General features: G+C 44.8%; 1 protein-coding gene across 1 annotated transcript in view; it reads left to right on the plus strand.

The window, feature by feature from the left end:
* LOC121865871 (collagen alpha-1(XV) chain-like) overlaps positions 1–23,380 on the plus strand; it is a 111,572-nt gene that overhangs the window by 39,562 nt on the left and 48,630 nt on the right. The window contains exon 4 of the mRNA XM_042365423.1: positions 16,574–16,788. Within this exon, the coding sequence (XP_042221357.1) occupies positions 16,574–16,788 (215 nt within the window). The remainder of the gene's footprint in view (positions 1–16,573; positions 16,789–23,380) is intronic.

Consider the following 23,380-nt stretch of genomic DNA (forward strand, 5'->3'; position numbering starts at 1 on the left):
TGTTGGGATCTGGGTAGATTTTTTAACTATATTCTAAATCCCCAACTCGTAACAAATGGCGACCGTGACAGGATACGACCTTAAGTATATTATTTTTAACCCCTTGTCACCTCCTTGTTAATTATTCCCAGTCACTTGTTCGCTAATTGCTTTACGTGGTTTAATGTTTCCTTATATGTGCATATATTGGTATTATCGCAGGTAAGAGTGACAGACGTAGGATATTAGGTTCCTAAGTTATAAGGCTTACCTGTTATTAAACGGGCAGTTGTGTAGTAAGTCTTATCGAGTGTAGGGAAGAACCGGATTTGTTTAATGCCGCACCTCACTTCCAGAGTAGGCTGTTCCATAGTCACTAGTTTAGGGGTGAAGTGATATCTTGGGACGCCCACTCTACCAAGGACCACAATTATAAAGCTTCCAATTATTGTTCTTCTCATTATCTCATTCGGGTCAATAGTCAAGTAACTCAAGGGTTGTTAATCCGGATCTTTATAAATCCCGTAATACACCCTTCCTGCTGTTTACCTTTGGGTTGTTAATCCAGATCTTTTATATAAAATGCCGGAATACGCCTTCCTGTTAAGAGTATCTAAGGGTTGTTAATCCGATCTTTATATTAATGCCGTAAACGCCTCTTCCTCTTTCAAGTATCTCAGGGGTTTAATCCGATCTATAAAAATGCCGTAATACGCCTTCCTGTTCTCAGGGGCTAATCCGATCTTGCCAACACGCATCTTGTGTTGTTAATCCGATCTTATAAATGCCGGAATATTCTTTCAAGTATCTCAGGTTGTTAATCCGGATCTTTATATTAATGTCGGATCGCCTCTTCCCTTTCAAGTCTTTGTCCTTATATATGATCTTCAGAAGAACAATATCCATAAGTGTAATTTCCCAGTATAACTTGTAGTTTCCGACTTCGGTTATCCATCGTCGATATTTAGGTATCCATTTATCTTATCTTTGACCATTAATTAATTTTTTTAATTTTTTTAAATGGGACTCACGGATAGGCAAAAAATAATCTCGGCATTTATATCTCCATTTGGTCTTTTTTCAATATTTGGTTATGGCGTTTGGCTTTTCTAATGCTCGGCCACATTCCAGAGGGCCATCAACTACCTAATTCAGACCTAGGTGGACGCCGCCTACCTGGAGACCTGGTGGTGGTGTCGGACGCCGGGGACTAACATCTGGTGCGTTTGAGATGTTCGCGACGCTGCAGGAGACTGATTCACTATAAACCTGGCTAAATCTGCTTTTTGGCCGGGCCTTGGTGATTTACCTGGGACATATCGTTGGGCATGGTATGTGAGAGACCCAAGGATGCAAACGTTAGTTATCTTGTCCTTCCCCACCCAAGGATGCGAAGGAACCTGCGCACTTCCTGGGATAGCGGCTACTACCGCCGGTTCTGCAGTAACTTCAGCGTGGTAGGACCCTCAGAGACCTAACCAGTTCTGTGTCCCTCACATCTGGAACCAGAGGTGACCAGTCTTTCCACTGCCTCAGCCTCCTTGCCTCAAGCTCAGTCCACCCCTGACTGCCACACCTCCACCTGCAATCGACGCTAGTGGCCGGAGGGGCTGTGCTCCTACACCCGACGCAACCACTGATGTCCTTCACCTGTAGGCATACTACCCGCCAAGTTGAAAAACATCAGACCAACTACTGACCATAGAGAAGAGGCCCCTGGCTCTGGTGTTGGAATAAAGAGTTTGAATGTTACCCAGTCTGCCCACAAACAACCCTAGTCTTCACCGTGACCATAACCCACTCACGTTCATCCAAACCAACAAGACCTCCAACCAGCGAATCCTCCGCTGGGCTCTCTCACCCAGCCCTATAACCTACAAGTCCGGCAATATAAAGGTGGACAACCTGATTGCAGACTCCTTATCCCGAGCTCCAGTGGAAATGCAGCAGCTACTCAGACGCATCCAGGTGATCACCTACGCCTGCCTGCGCTATGGAGGTCTTTGGATGTGTTACGAACCCCCCACCATTTGTCATGAACCACGAGTATGACTCTTCATATCCTGGATTGTTGCGTCACTCTCCAAGTCTTTTGTCAGCCGAGTTCGAGGAGCCTTGCACTCTGGGAGGCACAGGATCACCTGTCAATACTAAGTTTATTGTTGTTATCTCAGCTCCAAAGTATTTGTAATCTTAATCCACTTGCTTCAAAGAGTGTATGTTGTATAAATATGTATACTGTTAATGTTTAGGTTAAGTATGGTTAGGGGTAAATTATAGAACCCTGAATATTTTGTTAAGATTTAGTAGTTTATTATACCAACAAAACTCGCATCCTTTTTCTTATAGTCCGATTGTCTTTGTTTTGTTTTTTGTTGTTGCCTGTTGGGATCTGGTAGACTTTAACTATATTCTAACCTCAACTTGTAACAATAATATATATATATATATATATATATATATATATATATATATATATATATATATATATATATATATATATATATATATATATATATATATATATATATATATATTGTTATGAGTTGTATAATACAGTACCAAATCCCTAACAAATATTCAGCTTATAAATTACCCTTAACCAAACTTAACCTAAACATTAACAGTATATATATATTAATACAACATAAACAATTTTGACAAGTGGATGGGGAGGCAATAAAGATACAAATACTTATGAGGAGCTGAGATGGCTGACAAGTAGGCTGAGTATTGTAGAAGACGGTAGATAGTCACTGCGCCGCAGGTTTAGAGGATAGATGATCCTGTGTCACTTCCCAGAGCCAAGTGTCTCTCCTCGAATTGGAGTCACAAAGAAGACTTGGAGGAAGTGACCAACAACCAGGATATGGAGAAGGGAAGTCCTGAGGTTAACTAAGACGAGTCATACTGTGTCTCGTCCCTAGATGGCGTTGCTCGTGAAGTGGGTAGGTAGATCAGACAATAGATGGCGTGGTTCGTAGTGCTGGGTGGAGGGTTCGTAACACAACACTTGGTGGAGTTTAATGTGACGTGAAGAGAATTATGCTACTGTCTTTGTTTTTTTTGGTGTTGCCTGTTGGGATCTGGGTAGACTTTTAACTATATTCTAAATCCCCAACTCCTACAAAATATATATGGATCCTCGTGTTTCGAAGCCGGATTTGGTAAAACGTTACTCTAACCACCTAAGTGATACGGGTAGTCCCCATTGGAGGTTCACGGCGCCATAAACTCGTTGAACAGGCTTTGTGTGCAATATAACGGAGTCTAGGACTGCTTTTAGTATCCTGGTCGTCTAGAGGTAGCGTTTCCCGGTCACAGTCGTGGGCCGTGGGTTCGAATCCTGCAAGTAAATCACTGTGGGTGCGCGTGATCCAGGTATATGCTGATAACCACAAGGAAAGAAGAAAACACGAAGTTCCCTAGCGCTTTCGTGGAATTCACATCTTCAGGGGTGAGTACAGACTAAGGAGAAGTACAAAACAAGGTATATATATATACAGAGGAGGGTGAGATCAAGTCCACAACGGTCAGGTATTAGGTAATGACTCTACTAATCTTCAAAAAGCACCGCAGCAGTCTGAAGTCAATTCAGAGGGTAAGCTGACCCAACCTTCTCACCTGGTTACAAATCTTCTTAATTACGAAATTATCTAGTTTGTACATACCATTACTCAAATTCATGTTGACGGATTCGGTATGTTTAATGAGACTAGATTCTACAATGTTCCGACTGTAAATTGAATTACAAGGTAATATTGAGGAGGCATTATCCCAGTCAATGGAATGCTTATTATCCCTCAAATGAACAAACAGAGCATTGGATTCCTGGCCTGTCCTAACACTATATCTATGTTGTTTAAGTCAAGTTACAAGATCTTTACCTGTCTGGCCTAAGTAAAACATATTACATTCCTTGCAAGGAACCTTATAAATGCAGCCACCTGTGTTGTTGGGGGAGTGATCCAAGTATATGCTGATAAACACAAAGAAACAAGAAAATACGAAGTTTCCTTGCGCTTTCGTGTAATCTCTTAGTATAACCATTTAACAAAAATTTCTCTCAAACTCCTATACAACTGAAAACTTGGACCGTTAATGTGGCATTTAAAAACTCATGCACTATAAAGCAAATGTTAATTGAGAGCTCCTCCAACAATGCAGGCGGCTGCATTTACAGGGTTCCTTGCAAGGAATGTAATATGTTCTACTTCGGCCAGACAGATGGGAGCAGCATAAATATTAGGACAGGCCAATGGTGATGGCATTGCATTGACTGGGATAACTGTTCCTCCAGTTCAATTGTCAGCATTATAGACCAGTCTCATACATACCAGTCAACATGAATTAAAGATTTGTTGACAAACCATCTTCCCTATGCCTGACTATGGACAGCTGCTGTGCTTAGAGATGGCATGGTCATTTTTTTTATTAAGAAGATTAGTAGGGTCACTGCCTCATGACCGGAGCATTGTGGACATCTGCTGTCCCTAGGGACTTGATCTCCTCCTCTACTGTTTAATATATTAGCCTTGTCAATCATTTCTCCTTAGTCTGTACTCACCTGAAGATATAAAACACAAAGCGCTTGGGGACTTCGTGTTTCATGTTCCTTGTGGTTATCGGCATAAGAACATAAGAATGGAGAAACTGCAGCGGGCCTATTGGCCCATACTGGGCAGTCCGTTTACACACCCCTATTGCTCATATGAGCATCCAACCTATGTTTGAAGCAATTCAGCGTATTCGAGTTAATGATGATATTTGGTAACTTTTTCCATTCATCCACTACTCTGTTTCCAAACCAGTGTTTACCTATTTCACGCCTAAATCTAAATATGTCTAATTTAAAACCATTAAAACCATATATATATATATATATATATATATATATATATATATATATATATATATATATATATATATATATATATATATATATATATATATATATATATATATATATATATATATATATATATATATATATATACATATATATATATATATATAATATATATATATATATATATATATATATATATATATATATATATATATATATATATATATATATATATATATATATATATATATGAGGGTGTTATGTTGTTATTCACAGATAGAGTCTTACTGCTGCTTCACCTTGGGGGTAGTAATAAGATACCATGGCACTCTCCCCATCCTCCTATCACACAGTTTCCTGACATTAAAACTGAACGTAATGTTTCCATATTTGGATCTCTCTACACACCTCCCCGCTTGACACTGCCAGCTATATCCACACATACTGTAGTTGTCGCCGTCAGGTGAGGCCAGGTGGTTATCACACTCAATATGTTGTCAACAAGATAGCACCATCTATAAATACAGTAATGTTATGGATTCCTATGCATTAACATATCATGCAGTATTTACTATTATCTAATATACTATAGGACTAGGCGTGTATGTGTCTGTTCTGGGCAGCCGAAACTGCACAATCGTTTTCATCAAACTTGGTAGAAAAATCACAAAAAATTCGTAGAGTGGAACAAACCTGGTCCCATGTCGATAGTTTCTTTAGGAAGGCATTAGTTAACAACTTTATTTACGATGGAAAACGATGCAAGTCTCCGGACTTGGAGCACCCTAATTAACCATGCAAGTCTACGGACTTGGCACACCCTCATTCGCTGTACGCTGTCAAGAGGGTTCAAACTCTCACAAGGGCACGAACGTGCCCGCGATCACTTGTCTAATATACTATAATAATTAATGGTTTATTAAGAAAACATGGCAGCCCGAAGGCTGAAAATATACATTGAACAGAGATGCAAGTCTACGGACTTGGCGCACCCCCATTCCCTGGACGCTGTCAGCCCACGATTGCGGTTATCGTACGGCTCCCTCCTCCTCCCCCCACTTTTTTCTTAGCCTACTTTTTTTAATATTGTTTGGCTTAGTAAAGGAAGGAAGATGAGTAAATAGAAGAATAATAAAGAAGGGGAAACAAAAAATAGTTAGAGACAACAGGTGGGGGGAGATTTCATCATGCGTCTGGATGCGCAGTTTCAACGTTACCAGACGACCTTACAGCTACAGTGTATACTTATTCCTGTGGCTCATGGAAAAGGAGAAGAGATAAAAAGATAATAACAGGAATGCATGGAGAAGATGACTACAATAGACACAGGGTGAATATAGACAGTGAAACAGACAGGAGGTTGACAAAAATAGACAGATTCATACATGCACAAATAGACAATATGGCAACTAACATGACAGACAGACAGCTGACTGACTGGTTCACATTAGACAAACAGGCAGACACACGCCAACAACGGATAAGACAGACAGATTTGACGACACAAAGAGTACAGACGGGCTTACATTCAAACACCACGCAGACGAACAGACAGTTGGGATGGCAATAGACAGGACGGATAGACTTGAGACAGATTAGAAGGCATTTATAAACAAGAATAACACCAAATTGACCATAGCTGCGTCAGTGAGGGTAGGAGGTCTTACATCCACCAGCGTAAATAATAAGACGCATTGAAAACTAACACCCTCGTGCGGAAAGAACATCGATGGTCGGTCAGTCATGTGAGATGGGCCTAAAACTGACTAACGTAGATGATGACTATGATGACTTAACACAGGTGATGACTTAAGCAGATGGTGACTAATCTAACCAGAATCAAGGTCACTTCTCTTCATAATATAATTTATCTCGGAATGATCATCGGTGATTCATAATATTTTTTTTTATGATTTTAACCTCTCCTTATGGCGAATATTTCTTTAACTAATTATTCTAACCTTTATTCTATTCCTTCCTATAGTATACTAGATACTTACAGTATCCGTAAGACATAATTATAACATCCAGGACCATGATTATAACAACCATTGACTAACTCACGACATTGTAACAACAGACCATGATTATAACAACCACGACCATGATTATAACAACCACGACCATGATTATAACAACCACGACTATGATCATAACAACCACGACTATGATTATAACAACCACGACCATGATTATAACAACCACGACTATGATTATAACAACCACGACCATGATTATAACAACCACGACTATGATTATAACAACCACGACCATGATTATAACAACCACGACCATAATTATAACAACCACGACCATGATTATAGCAACCAAGACCATGATTATAAAAACCACGACCATGATTATAACAACCACGACTATGATAACCACGACAATGATTATAACAACCACGACTATGATTATAACAACCGCGACGATGATTATAACACCCACGATCATGTTTATAACAACTACGACCATGATCATAACCACGATCATGATTATAACAACCACGACTTTGATTGTAACAACCACGACCATGATTATAACAACCACGACTATGATTATAACAACCACGACTATGATTATAACAACCACGACCATGATTATAACAACCACGACCATGATTATAACAACCACGACCATGATTATAACAACCACGACTATGAGTATAACAACCAAGACTATGATTATAACAACCACGACCATAATTATAACAACCACGACCATGATTATAACAACCACGACCATGATTATCTCATATACTATAGGAATAGCCGTGTGTCTGTGTGTGTGTCTGTTCTGGGCAGCCGAAACGGCACAATCGTTTTTCATCAAACTTGGTGGAAAAATCGCAAAAAAATTCGTAGAGTGGAACAAACCTGGTCCCATGTCGAAAGTTTCCTTAGGAAGGCATTAATTAACCATTTTATTTTCGCTGGAAAACGATGTTGCTGTACTCTGCCATCCTTCCGGCGGTTACACGCTAGCCAAGCACGAGCGTTCGAACTTTCACGCTTTTGTAAACTGTACTACCGGTCTCGCCACCGGGCACGAAGTGCCCACGATCACTTGTTATGTTTCTATATATGATATATCTCTTCACTGGCTATTACCCATGGTGATCCCCCTTCCTCACACGACTCTCTATGTGTGTGTTTGCGTGTGTAATAATAATAATAATAATATTGATAATAATAATAATATTGAGAATAATAATAATTAACTTTTTATTGACAAAGTTCTGCAACCCGAAGGCTGAAAATATACATTGGACATAAATGACTTATTACATACATTGACATGGGAGGAGGGGTGCTTAACAAAAGCTTTTATTAGAGAAAGGTAAAGGAACTTACAATGAACATGCAAATTATTTTTTACAGTGGAGGTCACGTAGGTCACGTGCGGTGAAGTGTTGAACAGCAAACACGTAGTATGGTAACTCCCTCATAGATGGTGTTATGAGGGACCTTACGTGGTGTAGTAATTCCCTGACGTAATGTGGTAACTCCCTTACAGATGGTGTTATGAGTGGCCTAACGTAGTGTAGTAACTCCCTCACATATGGTGCTATGAGGGACCATGTAGTGTAGTAACTCCCTCACAGATGGTGTTGTGAGGGACCTGCATAGTGTAGTAACTCCCTCACAGATGATGTTATGAGGACCTGGAATAGTGTAGTAACTCCCTCACAGATGGTGCTATGGGGGACCTGACATGCTGTATTAACTGCCTCATATATGGTGCTATGAGGGACCATGTAGTGCATTAACTCCTTCACAGATGGTGTTATGAGGGACCTCACGTGGTGTAGTAACTCCTTCACAGATGGTGTTATTAGGGGCGTCGCATGATGCCGCAGCAACTCATTCACTCCGTCGTGTCATAGAGTCATGGAACACCACGTGGCCTGGTGTCGCAAGACTTTACTCAAGTGGTGTACAGTCACAATCCAAAGTTTCGACACCCCACTGGCTGGGTGTTCGCCGAGGCCAGGGTTGAGGTAAGGCTGGGTGATCTGACGGAGACATATTACCACCACAACACTCCGAGACTCACAGCACACGAACATATAAGGAAATTTTTACGAATTTTAACATGACATGCACCTGCATAACATAATTTTATTCCTAACGTTGTTGGCACACATAACAATAGCAAGTTAGGAGTGAGGCATGAGAAACTTGGGCGGTTCTCGACCCAGTTATGAAATATGAATATTGATAAACATCACGTGTTGATGGTTACGGCAGTCGTTCTGGGGACTTGCCTGACAGCATGGAGGAGCTTTGCGTCGTCAGCTGGTGACGTGACACGAGGGCGGCTAGACCTCGGCCTCGTCTCGACGTGTGCCTCCCCCTTAAACCACCTTATCCATCGTCTTACAGTAGACTTGCTGATCCCCATAAGCCGACTGATTTCACTAATTGATGTTCCACCCTGATAGTGACCCACTATCAGAGCTCTGTTGGCTATCGCCTCTGTCACATTAATATTATATAAATATGGACTAAGGACATATATTCATTATATACATTCTATCACCCAGACTTTTGTTTATACAGCTACATAAGCATTTGTTCTGTCACACCTCTTAGGGTGGATAGCTCATAAACATTTGTTCCTTCACACCTTCTCGGGTGTACAGCCCATAAATCTACAGACTCAACCCTCCGTGTGTGAGTTGGCTGTTTAGATAATGTCTGTGTTGAAGGATGTGTTACTCTCCAGGCACCAGACTCAAGAGAGTACAGCCCAGTTCCCGCAGTTCACAGTCCGGCACGATGCCTTAAAGTCGTGTCGAGAGACCAGCTCTCCAGGCTGTGCCTCTCTCTAAATATATCAGCTAATTACAAGCTAATAGCTAATATTCATTAGTCTGTCAATACCAAATAATTGTACAGACATTACTACCCAATATAACTAGAAAATCACAACATGTGTTTACATTAAACCAAGGAACAACGAGTGAAGAGAGCAGTACCTGTGTGTCTTGTTTAACTTACAAGCTAAGATAATTGCAAGTACAACCCAGGACAGCTGTGACGATTTCAACTATCAACCAATCTACGACTGTATCAAAGGTGACATGCCGTGAGATTACCTGATCTCTCACCCAGCTGCATCAAGGGTACCAGCGACAAACCTACACTCATTCAGGCAAGTGTTAACAAGTGAGATAGTTCGATATCATACCACAGCTAAAACAGATTGGCTCGAGTGTTAGATGGACGTAGCCCACGTCCTCCAGCCAGAATATTCATATCTGTTGGAAATTAGCTCCAAGTTACGAAACACCAAGATTAGGACGTCATAGATTTTTATCATTCAGGTGAAAAATAAAAAAAATAATCATATGCGTAACTAGTTGTAATATTGGTGACCCCTGTGCCACAACTCTCATAATTCTAGATAATATGAAGTGAAATTTAAAAACTAAAAGCAGCAATAGACAGGAAACAAGGCCAGTGACCAAGAAGTGGTCACTAATGATGACACACGGCCAGGCATCAACCCTGAGGGTCGAGGTCTTCGGCAAAGTCGCTGCTCCGGACCAGACAAAAATTGTTTGGGTGATACCATGATTAATGTGAATTGCAACATTCCAAGCCAAAATAATCCAATGTAGTTACTCATAAACCATTAAATATTGTAAACATGACTATATGAATTCCTGGTATGTGTGAAACCATAATATTCCCAGGGTTATAGTAATATCTATACATGTATAGGCCTCACCTTGTCGACTGACCGCTCACTCCCTCTTGAAGAAATTTCGGCCGCAGGCCACTCTTTAAATTTGCTGCCCTGATGATTCATGTGTAATATGAGGTCTCGCATCTAGTGGTTCCAAGCCAGTGTTTTGGGACCTGACAAAGTTTTTCATGCTCCGATCTTAACATGTTATTGTTATGTGTGGCAACAATGTTATGAATGCATTTGTTGTGCAAGTTCATGCCATGTCAAAGTTCGTAAAAAGCTCCTTCTTGTGCTCCTGTGCTATGAGTCTCAGAGTGTTGTGGTGATGTAATGTGAACCTCACCATCGTAGTGCCTCGTTAACACATTGCTGAACTTGTCTGCGTCCGATCACCCAGCCTTACCTCAACCCTGCCCTCGGCTAACACCCAGCCAGGGGGGGGGGGGGTGTCGAAACTTTGGACTGTGACTGTACAATAAAAGACAAAAGTCGTGTCGTGAAATTTGGTGAAAACATATGCCGAAGGGGTAAACTTTTGGTGAGCTCTGCCTTGTGGTAGGGCTCTCATAATGTTACACGAGTTATATTTAATCTTCGGACAAAACCGCAACACTGCTTTTGTCTTTGATTGTACACTGTACTGTATAGTCAGGTGCGATCCCAGGCATCTCTATCGTAGACGGATTAACATATAGCTGTTTGTCGTTGGGTCTCATGGGTTTTTGATATTGCCGCTTACAGCGGCTACTTTATTGTGCACCCCACACTCATCCTGTGAGCGGTAGCGCAAAAGGATTACAGAGTAGAGTTTACAACGGGTCATAATAATTAACCCCCGTTTTCAGGATATTATGGCACTGAATGTTACACAGTATTTCAATTACATTATTTGTTTAGTTCTATACATAAAGGGTTACTCATTCACAAATGCGTGAGTACAGGCGTGTGAGGCAGTATGTCTGGCCGCACACTTTGTCATTCACATTTGCATGAGAAGTATTCAAGCACATTGTGTATTTGGTTCTATACATGAGAACTGATATGGGGCATTTATCACTGGGTACCAGGGTCCTCACTGTGTGAAGGTTAACTTGGGTACGACAATCAGTTGTTACTGTTACTGTTACATTGTTTTCACTAGCTTAATCACTGTTCAACACTAGTTCCACTCCTTTCCGAAATGAATTGTAACATCTGGCGAGAACTTGCTGATATTCCGGTGGAGAGGAGGTGTTGGAGGAAAGGAGTTGGGATGTATGCCAACCTAACCGTTGACCTGGCGGCCGCCAGAGCACCGCCAGATACGTCTTGACCCTTCAGTGGTCAAGGATGAAGTGTGTGTGTGTGTGTTCTCACAGAGGATGGTGAAATGCGTCTAGTGTGGCAGCATTATGTTAGTGTTATGGTGCAAGCACTGCTTGCTTCCTCTCTCTTTTAGCTACCAATGTTGGCTAGCCCTCGTGGTGAACAAAGAAGCAACTTGCGTAAATCTTACCCTGCCAGTACACAGCCTCTTCACCATCAAGACTCCTGCTGTGCTTCTTCGTGGCAACACACGATAACTGGGTGTCTCGTGGGCCTGGGTTAGACCAGCAGGGGATCTCGGAGTAGCAGTGGGGCCCAGAGGGACGGCGCATAAGCCCACTTGCATGAGGAGATGTACTGGCGACTACCAACCATTGTCCCGCTGCTTTGCGGATTAACCTTGGTAGGTGTAAGACTACAGGAGTAAACCCCGAACGAAAAATCTGTGGTGGAGCCCCGCATCAGGCAGACATGCTTACAGAGCTGCAACAAGACCCCAACTGCGGTATAGGCGGGAAAGGTAACCACCATGGGAACCCAACGACTACAATGGCAGAGGAAGACAATGCAGGATGGATTGACTACTAAGGCGAAACCAAATAAACTGGGCTATTGGCAGTCCATTGCAACTCTCCCTCTCCCCAGTCGTTGCAACACTTGCACCACTGGATCACAAAAACCAACTCACTCGCAGCCATTATCCAGCTCATCATACCTCTCATCATCATCAAAAACCCCTATACCCCCAAAAGTCCAATGGTGATAGACGAGTAGCGATGAGGACAGACAAAGGTGACTACCGGGAGTCTCTAGTCTCAACACTGCAATGGGCAGCACAGATAAGATTTTCGGTTATGCACTGGGATCTAGACAGCAGTGCAATCCGGTCCTGTCTGTGCAACTCAGCAGCCCTTTCGAGGAGTCACTCTGCTCACCCTACATGGAGAGGGGCTAGAAAAGATGCCCCAAACATAGCCTGCCTTAAAAAAACAACCTGACTTGGCAACAGCACCCAGTAAGGTCAACCTTATGCCGTCGAAATCACAATCATAATCACAGATCCAAACAAAACAAACTATACAACCTCTTATGGACGATGCATGGAATGTCAGGACCCTTCTGGATATTGGCACAAATGAGCGTCCTGAAAGAAGAACTGCCCTTATGGCAAAAGAGGTATAACATCGACATAGCAGCCATTAGTGAGTTTCGGCTCCCAGACGAGGATCAACTCACAGAACAGGGGTCTGGCTATACCTTCGTCTAGAAGGGTGAGCCTGGAGTTGGCATTGCCATTCCCCAACGCATTTTACACTGGCTAACTGAAATTCCTGTTGGGATTAACGAGCGCCTCATGACGCTCCAAGTCCCACTGAATCACTCACATAATGTCTTTTACATCAGTTCATACGCCCCAACACTGGATGCAGAGGATGACATCAATGAGGCCTTTTACGCCTACCTTGACAGAGAGCTAACCTCTATCCCCAGAGAAGATAAGGTTTTGCTCCTTGGTGACTTCAATGCCAGAGTTGGCAGAGATGCTGACATTTATCAGGGAACCATAGGGTGAAATGGACTAGGCAAGTGTAATCCCAACGGCCTACTCCTCCTTAGCAAGTGTCCTGCACACAACCTCACTATCACCAATACCTTGTTTAGGCAGACCGACAAGTTCAAGGGTTCGTGGCAACACCCACGATCCAAACACTGGCATCTCATTGACTACATCATTGTCAAAGAAAGAGAACACCGAGATGTCCTCATCACCCGAGCCATGCATGGCTCAGACCGCTGTGACACTGGTCATTGACTCGTCAGAAAGAAGCTATCACTTCCTGTAGCCCCAAAACTGCGAAGGCAGCAAGCCGTTAGATGAGGTTTTAATACTTAGAGTCTGGAGGATCCAGTGGTAGCACATACTTTCGGAAAGCAGCTGCAACATGGGCTGATAAATAACCCGACAACAAACAACCCAAATCCCAGTGCCGAATGGGATATTCTCGACACTGTCAGGACAAAACCTGAAGAGAGACCCTCGGCTTGATCGAAAGAATACACCAGGACTGGTTTGATGAAAATGACCCTGCAATCAATGTACTCGTCGATGATAAACGTGCTGCTTTAACAGACTGGCAAAACAACCCTCAGTCTCGGACCAAAGTTGATACCTTCCGCAAGAAGAAAACGACAGCCCAGCACGAACTTCGCAATCTAAAGAACGAATGGTTTTAAAATAAGGCATGTGAAACACAAAAATTGCATATCAGCGCAAGATGCACACAATTTTCAGTTGCACTAAAACTTTTTATGGGCCAATCACTCGTGCTGCAGCCCTCCTCCGTTCATCGAATGGTAAATCCTTAATTAAAGACGATGAAGGCAAATTTCAGCACCGGAAAAGCACTACCATTCACTGCTCAACCGAAACACCGATATGGATGTCCTGACTACCGAGCAGGTCCCTCACCATCCAGAGCTGACCCACCTCAATTATCCTTCCTCCCTGGACGAGGTAGCTACTGCCATCAAACAGATGAAAAATAACAAGCCTCAGGGCCTAATGGAATCCAAGTCGAGGTGTATAAAGCAGGAGGACCTCCACTTACTAGCTGTCTCCACTCTCCTGGAGAATACATGGGAAAAGCAGACAGGTCATACTGTGGCACCTACCGCAGGATCTCACTCCTGTCCTTAGCTGGCAAGATTATTGCGCGAGTCCTCCTGAACAGACTTCTTCCTGAGGCGTAAAACTTCCTCCCAGAATCTGAATATGGCTTTAGACCATCACGTGGCACCACTGACATGATCTTTGCTGCCCTCCAGATACAGGAAAAATGCAGAGAACAGCGTTGTGACCTGTACATGGCTTTCATCGACCTAACCAAGACCTTCAACTTGGTCAACAGGGAAGCCCTTTGGTGGACCCTCAGCCATTTTGGCTGCCCACCAAAAATTCATCACCATTGTGAGGCAACTCCACGATGGCATGAACGGCAGTGTCCTGCACAATGGCACCCAATCTGAGTTCTTCCCCATCCAAACGGGGGTTAACAACGGTGTGTAATGGCACCAACTCTCTTTTCCATTTTCTTGGCTGCCTTCCATACTCGTGCCAGTGCCAATTTAGCCGGCGGGCTGGATATCGAGTACCAGATAAAGATTCTTTTCAACATAAGACGACTCCAGGCAGGAGCAAAAGTGTTGGCCGCTTTCATTCCTGATTTTCAGTATGCAGATGACCTCACCCTTGTCGCTCACACTGAATGCAATCTACAGGAGATTTTGAGCACCTACATAGATGCGTATGCACACTTCGACCTTGAGGTGAATGAACGTAAGACTCAGATTCTCTTTCAGCCTGCCCTTGGTTCAGACACACTTCCACCATCCAACTAGCTTAACGGCACTACCCTGACTAACGTTACCTACTTTCGGTATCTCGGCTCCCACGTGTCCACCACTGCGGACATCGATGAAGAGATTCATCATCGGGTCAGTTGTGCATCTCATGCCTTTGGCAGACTCCATACCCGTGTCTTTAGCTGTAGCGAGCTGAAATTATCTACAAAGTTACACGTATATCGAGCAGTGGTCCTCCCCACCTAGCAGCGAGACTTGGGTCACATACAGGAGGCACCTCGAGGCACTTGAAAACTTTCACCAACGGAGTCTACGTTAGTGAATGTAACGCTGGCGGACAACTGAAAAGGTGTAAGGATAGTCTTAAGACAAACCTGAAAAAGTGTCAAATCGATTCCCTCACCTGAGAGACCATTATTCCAGACCGTAACGCTTGGAGGAGCACTACACAAGAAGGTGGCATTACTTTCGAGTTAGCCAGACTGCCGAAAGAGGCAGAGAAGCGCCAACACCGGAAAGTCCCTGCCGCCGCCCCTCCTGCACTAGATGTAGCCATTCACATGTGCAACATCTGTCAACGACCCTGCCAGTCCCGTATCGGCCTCTTTAGTTACCTCATAACTCACCAACGTAGGTGACTTCCTTAATAACTCATACCGTTGTATCATAACTGCATGCTTGTCATACTCGATTCAGAGTGACAGCAAAGTAGTAAGTAGTAGTAGTAGTGTGTGTGTGTGTGTGTGTGTGTATGTGTGTGTGTGTGTGTGTGTGTGTGTGTGTGTGTGTGTGAACTGTGTGTGTATGTGTACTTGTGTGCGTTTGCGCTTGTGTGTGAATTGTGTGTATGTGTGTAAATATATTTCCTTGAGTTCTTACACATCACCTTGTAAATGGGAAGTCAGATGTCAGTGAAACTAGTCGTGTGGATTGTATGTAAACAGATACAACTCCTGGTGTTGTCGAGTTAACAACTGTGTTCTTACTGTGTCTGTTTGACTGTGACTTAACTTGGTAGAAGGTTTAACGGCTACCAGAAAGTAGGTTAATGGTTTAATGTGGGAGATAAAAGCCAACACCGTTGTCACTGATAAACAGATTCTTATACTCTGTTGTTGGTATTGTGAATATTGTTCAATGAAGAATTTATCCAATCTTACTGTAATTAGGTGAAATCGATCGATACCGACGAAACTAAATGGACAGGTTGGTGGTAACTAAGGCAAAATTTTATTAATTTTGAGTAAAATGAGGTAGATGTCAGGGATGTAATAGTGTACTCTGGTGAATAAATTTCCCACTCCAGTTTTGCCATAGACTACTAATATCAATGTTGTGCTTCAGCAGCTAACTAGAGCTCCCTCGTCACTGTTTCAGATCATGATCGCCATGAAGCCCGACACAGTCAGTCCGATGTTCGTGTTCGCCGTCACCAACCCGCTGGAGAACATCATCCAACTGGGCGTGGGCTTCATCCCCGCCGACCAGGGCATGAGCAACGTCTCCTTGTACTACACCGATGGAGAGAGGCATATGACTTCCCAGACCATCGCCTCCTTCCTCGTCCCCCAGTTTGTCGGCTCTTGGAGCAGGTGAGGTAGGGGATGGTTTGGTGAAACAAGGGATGGTAGAGTATAGTAGGGAGATTGTGGTGAAACAAGGTATAGTGTGATAAGGCTGGGGAGTGTAACTATTTTGGGATTTCGCCGTAAGTAGAAGCCAATTTACTTTGCTCCTCATACTCGGCATGTGAGCAGCAACGCAAAATGATTAGAGAACAGCAGTTACAAGTGGTTTTTATCAGACCAGAGCGGGAAGAGATTTTCAGTTCTTAGTTTGTCAAAAGTTTTTTCATAGTGATTGACTGATTTACTCTGTATAAAATATGGATACAATCTTGAGATGTCACAGAACAGGGAGTAGTGCTCAAATATGAGGCGTATCTCTCTCTGTCAATATATTTCACATTATGTGTTGTTCATATCTACACGAGGGACATACTATTGCTTCCATTTATAGCGGGTACACTGTTTGTTTACATCGTAGTAAGACTATCATAATGGACAGAATTACCCTCGCTATAGTAACCAAACCAATGAGGCAAAATAAGCAGTCCACTTCTATCTATGAACAGGCGGATTTGCTGCAGGCAGGGGAGGTTGTGTGAGGGAGGGAGGGTGGAGTGAGGGAGGGAAGGATGTGCTGGGGGTCGGTTGCGGGAGGAAGGGTGGGGTGAGGCAGGGAAGTGTGGGGTGAAGCAGAGGAGGTGGATTAGCAGGGTGAAGTTAGGCAAGATGAAGAGAGGAAATATGAGGTGACTGAGACTGGGAAGGTGTAATTTGAATTTTGCCTCGGAGAGCAGCTAGTTTAGTGTGCACCCCATACTCGCTATGTGAGCGGTAGAGCAAAAAGTATTAAAGAGCAGAGGACATAGATGGTGTTTATTAGAACCCAGTAGTCATGCTATTTTGCCATTGATTGTTACAAAGTATTTCCAGTACATTGTTTAAGTCGGTACAAAGAATCTTGATTAGGTATTAGATACGAAGTGTGGATACAGCCTAAGTATATCAGCTATCTTGCTATCACAGACAAAGTGCAGTGCCATTGCATACAAAGTATGCTTGGATCTGTCCCTATAAGGTTATATTTTTTTCAGTCTAGGACATAGTGTTGGAGTGTATGGCTATATGTCTGACGACACACTTCATAATTAATTTTGTTCACATCTGCCTGACCGTAGTCTAGCGGTTACATCTTGTAATCTAGTGATATGGTAATTGTTCCATATAAATGCTTTTCTTCATCAGATCATGGTAAACACTGGATTAACTAGTGCCTGTTTACACTAGTCTATTGTCTTCAAATTCGTCACCAAGTTCTTTTGTGATTCCACTATTTAAGGTTCTGTTTAACAGTCCTATAATGTATTAACATTGTCATTGTTGGAGGCCGAAGAGAGGAAGGGCAGGGTAAAGTGAAGAAGGGGAGGGTGAAATGAGGAAAGGGAGAATGAAGTGAGGAAAGGGAGGATGAAGTGAGGGAGGGGAGGGTGAAGAGTAAGGGGACGTGAAGTGAGGCAGGAGAGAATGAAATGAGGAAATGGATCGTGAAGTGATCGAGGGGAGGGTGAAATGAGGTAGGGGAGGGTAAAGTGAGGAAGGGGAGGGTGAAGTGAGGAAGTGGAGGGTGAGTTAGGTAGGGGAAGGTGAAGTGATGCCGGGGAGGGTGAAATTAGATAGGGGGGAGGTTAAGTGAGGAAGGGGAGGTTGAAGTGAAGTTATGGAGGGTGAATTAAAGCCGGGGAGGGTAAAATTAGACAGGGGAAGGTGAAGTGGGGAAGGGGAGGGTGAAATGAGAAAGAGAAGGGGAAGTGAGATAGGGTAAAGGGAGTGGGAGGGGGAGGGTGAAGTGGAGGTAGGGGAGGGTGAAATGTGGTAGGGAGTGGGAGGAAGGGGGTATAGTTAGGGTAGGGGAGGGTGAAATGTGGTAGAGGAGGGTGAAGTGAGGAAGGGAAGGGTGAATTAGGTATGAGGGTGAAAAATGGAGGAGGAAGTGAAGTGAGGCAGGGGAGGGTGAAGTGAGGAAGGAAAAGGTGAACTGAGGAAAGCGAGGATGAATTGAAGTAGGGGAGGGTGAAGTGAGTCAGGGGAGGGCGAAGAGAGGAAGAGGACGGTAAAGTGAGGTAGGAAAGTGTGAAGCGAGGGAGGGGAGGTGAAGCGATATAGATGAGGATGAAGCGTGGTAGGGGAAGGTGAAATGAGGCAGGGGAGGGTGAAGTGAGGAAGGGAAGGGTAAAGTAAGGAAGGGGAGAGTGGAATGAGGTAGGGGAGGGTAAACTGAGGAAGGGGAGGGGTAAGTCAGGGGAGGTAAACTGAGGGAAGGGAGGGTGAAGGTAGAAGAGGGAAGTGAGGAAGGAAGTGTTGCAGAAGAGGTGAAGTTCGTCAGAGGAGGGTAAAGAGAAGAAGGGGAGGAGGAAGGAGGTAGTAGGGGTGAAGGAAGCAGGGAGGAAGGAAGTAGGGGAGGTTAAATGATAGGGAGGGGAGAAGGAAGGAAGGAATGAAATGAGGAAGGAGGGGTGAAGCAAGGTAGGGGAGGGTGAACTGGAAGGATGAAGTAAGAAGGAGGTGTTAGGGATGAGGTGAAAAAAAGAGCGGGGTATGGACGCAGGGGAGGAAGTGGGAGAAGGAGGATGAAGTGGAGGTATTGGAGAATGATGAGAGGAGAGGGTAAAGGAGGAAAGAAGTTTGAAGTGACGTAGGTAGGGTGAAATGAGACAGGGAGGGTGAAGGAGGTAGGGAAGGTGAATTGGGAAAGGGGAGAGTGAAGGGAAGGGAAGGGAGGATGGAGTAAGGGAGGGGAAATAGGAGGAGAGGTGAAGTGAGGAAGTGGAGGTGAGTTAGGGGGAAGGAAGTGATGCGGGGAGGGTGAAATTAGATAGGGGAGGTTAAGGAGGAAGGAGGTTGAAGTGAAGGTGAGGTGAAAGCCGGGGAGAAATTAGACAGGAAGGTGAAGTGGGAAGGGGAGGTGAAATGAGAAAGAGAAGGGGGGAGGAGATAGGGTAAGGGGAAGTGAGGTAGGGGAGGAAGGAGGTAGGGAGGTGAAATGGTAGGAGGAGGTGAAGTGAGGAAGGGAAGGTGAATAGGTATGAGGGGTGAAAATGGAGGAGGAAGTGAAGTGAGTGCAGGGGAGGTGAAGGAGGAAGGAAAAGGTGAACTGAGGAAAGGAGGATGAATTGGAGTAGGGGAGGGTGAAGTGAGTGGGGAGGCAAGAGAGGAAGAGGACGGTAAAGTGAGATAGGAAAGTGTGAAGCGAGGGAGGGGAGGTGAAGCGATATAGATGAGGATGAAATGAGGTAGGGGAAGGTGAAATGAGGCAGGGGAGGGTGAAGTGAGGAAGGGAAGGGTAAAGTAAGGAAGGGGAGAGTGGAATGAGGTAGGGGAGGGTAAACTGAGGAAGGGGAGGGTGAAGTGTTGTAGAAGAGGGTGAAGTTCGTCAGAGGAGGGTAAAGAGAAGAAGGGGAGGAGTGAAGTGAGATATGGGTAGGGTGAAGTGAAGCAGGGGAGGATGAAGTGAAGTAGGGGAGGGTTAAATGAGTGGGGAAGGGAGAAGTAAGGAAGGGAAAGGTGAAATGAGGAAGGGGAGGGTGAAGTAAGGTAGGGGAGGGTGAAATCTGAAAGAGAAGGATGAAGTGAAGAAGCGGAGGGTGTGTTAGGTATGAGGGTGAAAATGGAAGAGCGGGGTGAAGTGACGCAGGGGAGGATGAAGTGAGGAAGGGGAGGATGAAGTGAGGTGTTGGAGGGTGAAGTGAGGCAGGAGAGGGTAAAGTGAGGAAAAGAAGTTTGAAGTGACGTAGGGTAGGGTGAAATGAGACAGGGGAGGGTGAAGTGAGGTAGGGAAGGGTGAATTGGGGAAAGGGAGAGTGAAGTGTGGAAGGGAAGGGTGAAGTGAGGAAGGGGAGGGTGAAGTGAGGTAGGAGAGGGTGAAGTGAGGAAGGGGAGGGTGAAATGTGGTAGGGGAGGGTGAAGAGAGGAAGGGAAGGGTGAATTAGGTATGAGGGTGTAAAATGGAGGAGGGGTGAAGTTAGGCAAGAGAGGTTGAAGTAAGAGAGGAGAGGATGAAGTGAGGCAAGGGAAGGTGAAGTGAGGAAGGGTAGGGTGAAAAGAGGAAGTGGAGGGTGAAGTGAGGTAGGGGAGGGTGAAATGAGTCAGGGGAGGGTGAAGTGAGCAAAGAGTGAGTGATTTGAGGAAGGGCACGGTGAAGTGAAGAAGTTGAGGGTGAAATGGGGAATTGGATTATACAGTGAGGCAAGATAGGATGAAGTGAGGAAGGAGAGCATGAAATGAGGAAGGGGAGGGTGAATTGAGGTAAGGGAGGGTGAAGTGAGTCAGGGGAGGGTGGAAAGAGGAGGGCGAGGTGAGGTAGGGTGAAGTGAAGTAGGGAACGTGATGTGAAAAGGGGGAGTGTGAAGTGAGGCAGCAGATGGTGACGTAAAGTAGGGGAGGATGAAGTGAGGTTATGGAGGGTGAAGTGAGGTAGGGGAAGGTGACGAAAAGAAAAAAGAAGAAGGGAAGAGTGAAGTGAGAAAGAGGGGAGTGAAGTTAGAAAGGGGGGATGAAGTGAGGTACGGAAGGGTAAATTGAGGCAGGAGAGGGTGAAGTGAGGAAAAGAAGGGTGAAGTGAGGTAGGGTAGGTGAAATGAGGAAGGATAGGGTGACGTGGGGAAGGGGAGGGTGAAGTGAGGTTAGAGGAGGGTGAAGTGAGGTAGGAGAGGGTGGAGCGAGGAAGGGGAGTGAGTGTTCGGTTGGGGAGGGTGAAGTGAAGCAGGTGAAATTAGACAGGGGAAGATGAATTGGGGAAGAGGAGGATGAAATGAGGAAGTGGAGATTGAAGTGAGTTAAGGGAGGGTGATATGAAGAAGAGGAGAGTGAAGAGAAGCAGGGGAGAGTGAAGTGAGAGAAGGGTAGGGAGAAGTGAGGGTGAAGCGAGAAACGGAAAAGTGAAGTGAGTTAGGGGAGGGTGAAATGGTGAAGGGGGATAAAGTAAAGTAGGGGAGGGTGAACTGCGGAAGGGAAGTGTGAAGTTAGGTAGGGGGGGGTGAAGTAAGGCCGGGAAGGGTGAAGTGAGTCAGGCGTGAGTTATAAAGAGAAAGTGGAAGGTGAAGTGAGGTAGGGGAGGATGAAGTGATGTAGGGAAAGGTAAAGTGAGTAAGGGGACGGTGATGCGAAAAAGGGAAGGTGAAATGAGCAAGGGGACGGTGATGCGAAAAAGGGAAGGTGAAGTGAGCAAGGGGACGGTGATGCGAAAAAGGGAAGGTGAAGTGAGCAAGGGGGACGGTGATGCGAAAAAGGGAAGGTGAAGTGAGGGCGGAAAGGGTGAAGTAAGGCATGAGGGATGAACTGTGTGGGAAGGGAAGTGTGGAAGGACAGTGTGAAGGGAGGAGGGGGTAAGGTAAACTGAAGTAGGGGAAGGCGAAGTGAGGTAGGGCACAGTGAAGTGAGTTAGAGGAGGGTGAAGTAAGGATGAAGAGGGAGTTAGGTGAGGGTGAAGTGAAGTAGGACAGAGTGAAGTGAGGTAAGAGAGGGTGAAGTGAGTCAGGGGAGAGTGAAGTGAGTGAGTAAGGGGAGTATGAAGTGAGGAGGGGAAGGGTGAAGTGACGTAGAGGAGGGTGAAGTAAGGAAAAGGATGATAAAATAAGGAAGAAGAGGGTGAAGTGAGGAAGGGGAGGGAGGTAGGGGAGGGTGAAGTGAAGCAGGACAAAGTGAAGTGAGGTAAGGGAGGGTGAAGTGAGTTAGGGGAGGGTGGAAGTAGGAAGAGAGGGAGTTAGGTGAGGTGAAGGAGGCAGGACAAAGTGAAGTGAGGTAAGGGTGGGTGAAGTGAGTTAGGGAGGGCGAAGTAAGGAAAGAGAGGGAGTTAGGTGAGGATGGAGTGAAATAGGACAGAGTGAAGTGAGGTAAGGGAGGTGAAGTGAGTTAGGGAGGGTGAAGTGATTGAATAAGGGGAGTGTGAAGTGAGGAGGGGAAGGGTGAAGTGACGTAGAGGAGGGTGAAGTAAGGACTGGGAGGGATGAAATGAGGAAGAAAGGGGTGAAGTATGGAAGGGAGGGAGGTAGGGAGAGGTGAGGTATGGTAGGGGAAGGGTAAAATAAAGTAGGGGAGGTGAGAGAAGAAGAGGAGGGTGAAGTGATATAGGGGAGGGAAAGTGAATGAGGGGAGGTGAAGTGAGTGGGAGAGGGTGAAGAGAAGGGGAGGGTGAAGTGGGGAAGGGAGATTGAAGTGCTGAAGTGGAGTATGAAGTGAGGAAGGAGGTGCAGTAAGGCAAGGAGGGTGAAGTGAAGAAGTGCAGGATGATGTGAGTACAAGGAGGGTGAAGTGAGGAAAGGGAGGGTGAAGTGAGGAAGAAGATGGTAGAATAATGGGGTGGAGGGTGAAGTGGAGGTAAGTGATGGTAAGTGAATGAAGGGAGGATGAAATTAGCGAATGTATGGAGAAGCGAGGGAGACGACGGTGGGGTGAGGTAGGGGAGGGTGAAGGAGGAAGGGGAGGGTGAAGGAGGAAAGTGGGAGATTATGAAGGGTGAAGTGAGGCAGAGGAGGGGAAATGAACGAGTGGAGAAGTGATGAAGAGGAGGGTGTAGTGAGGTAGGGCGAGGAAGAGATTTAGAGGAGGGTGAAGTGAGTCAGGG

The sequence above is a fragment of the Homarus americanus genome, unplaced genomic scaffold (genome assembly GCF_018991925.1).
Source record: "Homarus americanus isolate GMGI-L3 unplaced genomic scaffold, GMGI_Hamer_2.0 scaffold32583, whole genome shotgun sequence".
NCBI classification, from domain to species: domain Eukaryota; kingdom Metazoa; phylum Arthropoda; class Malacostraca; order Decapoda; family Nephropidae; genus Homarus; species Homarus americanus.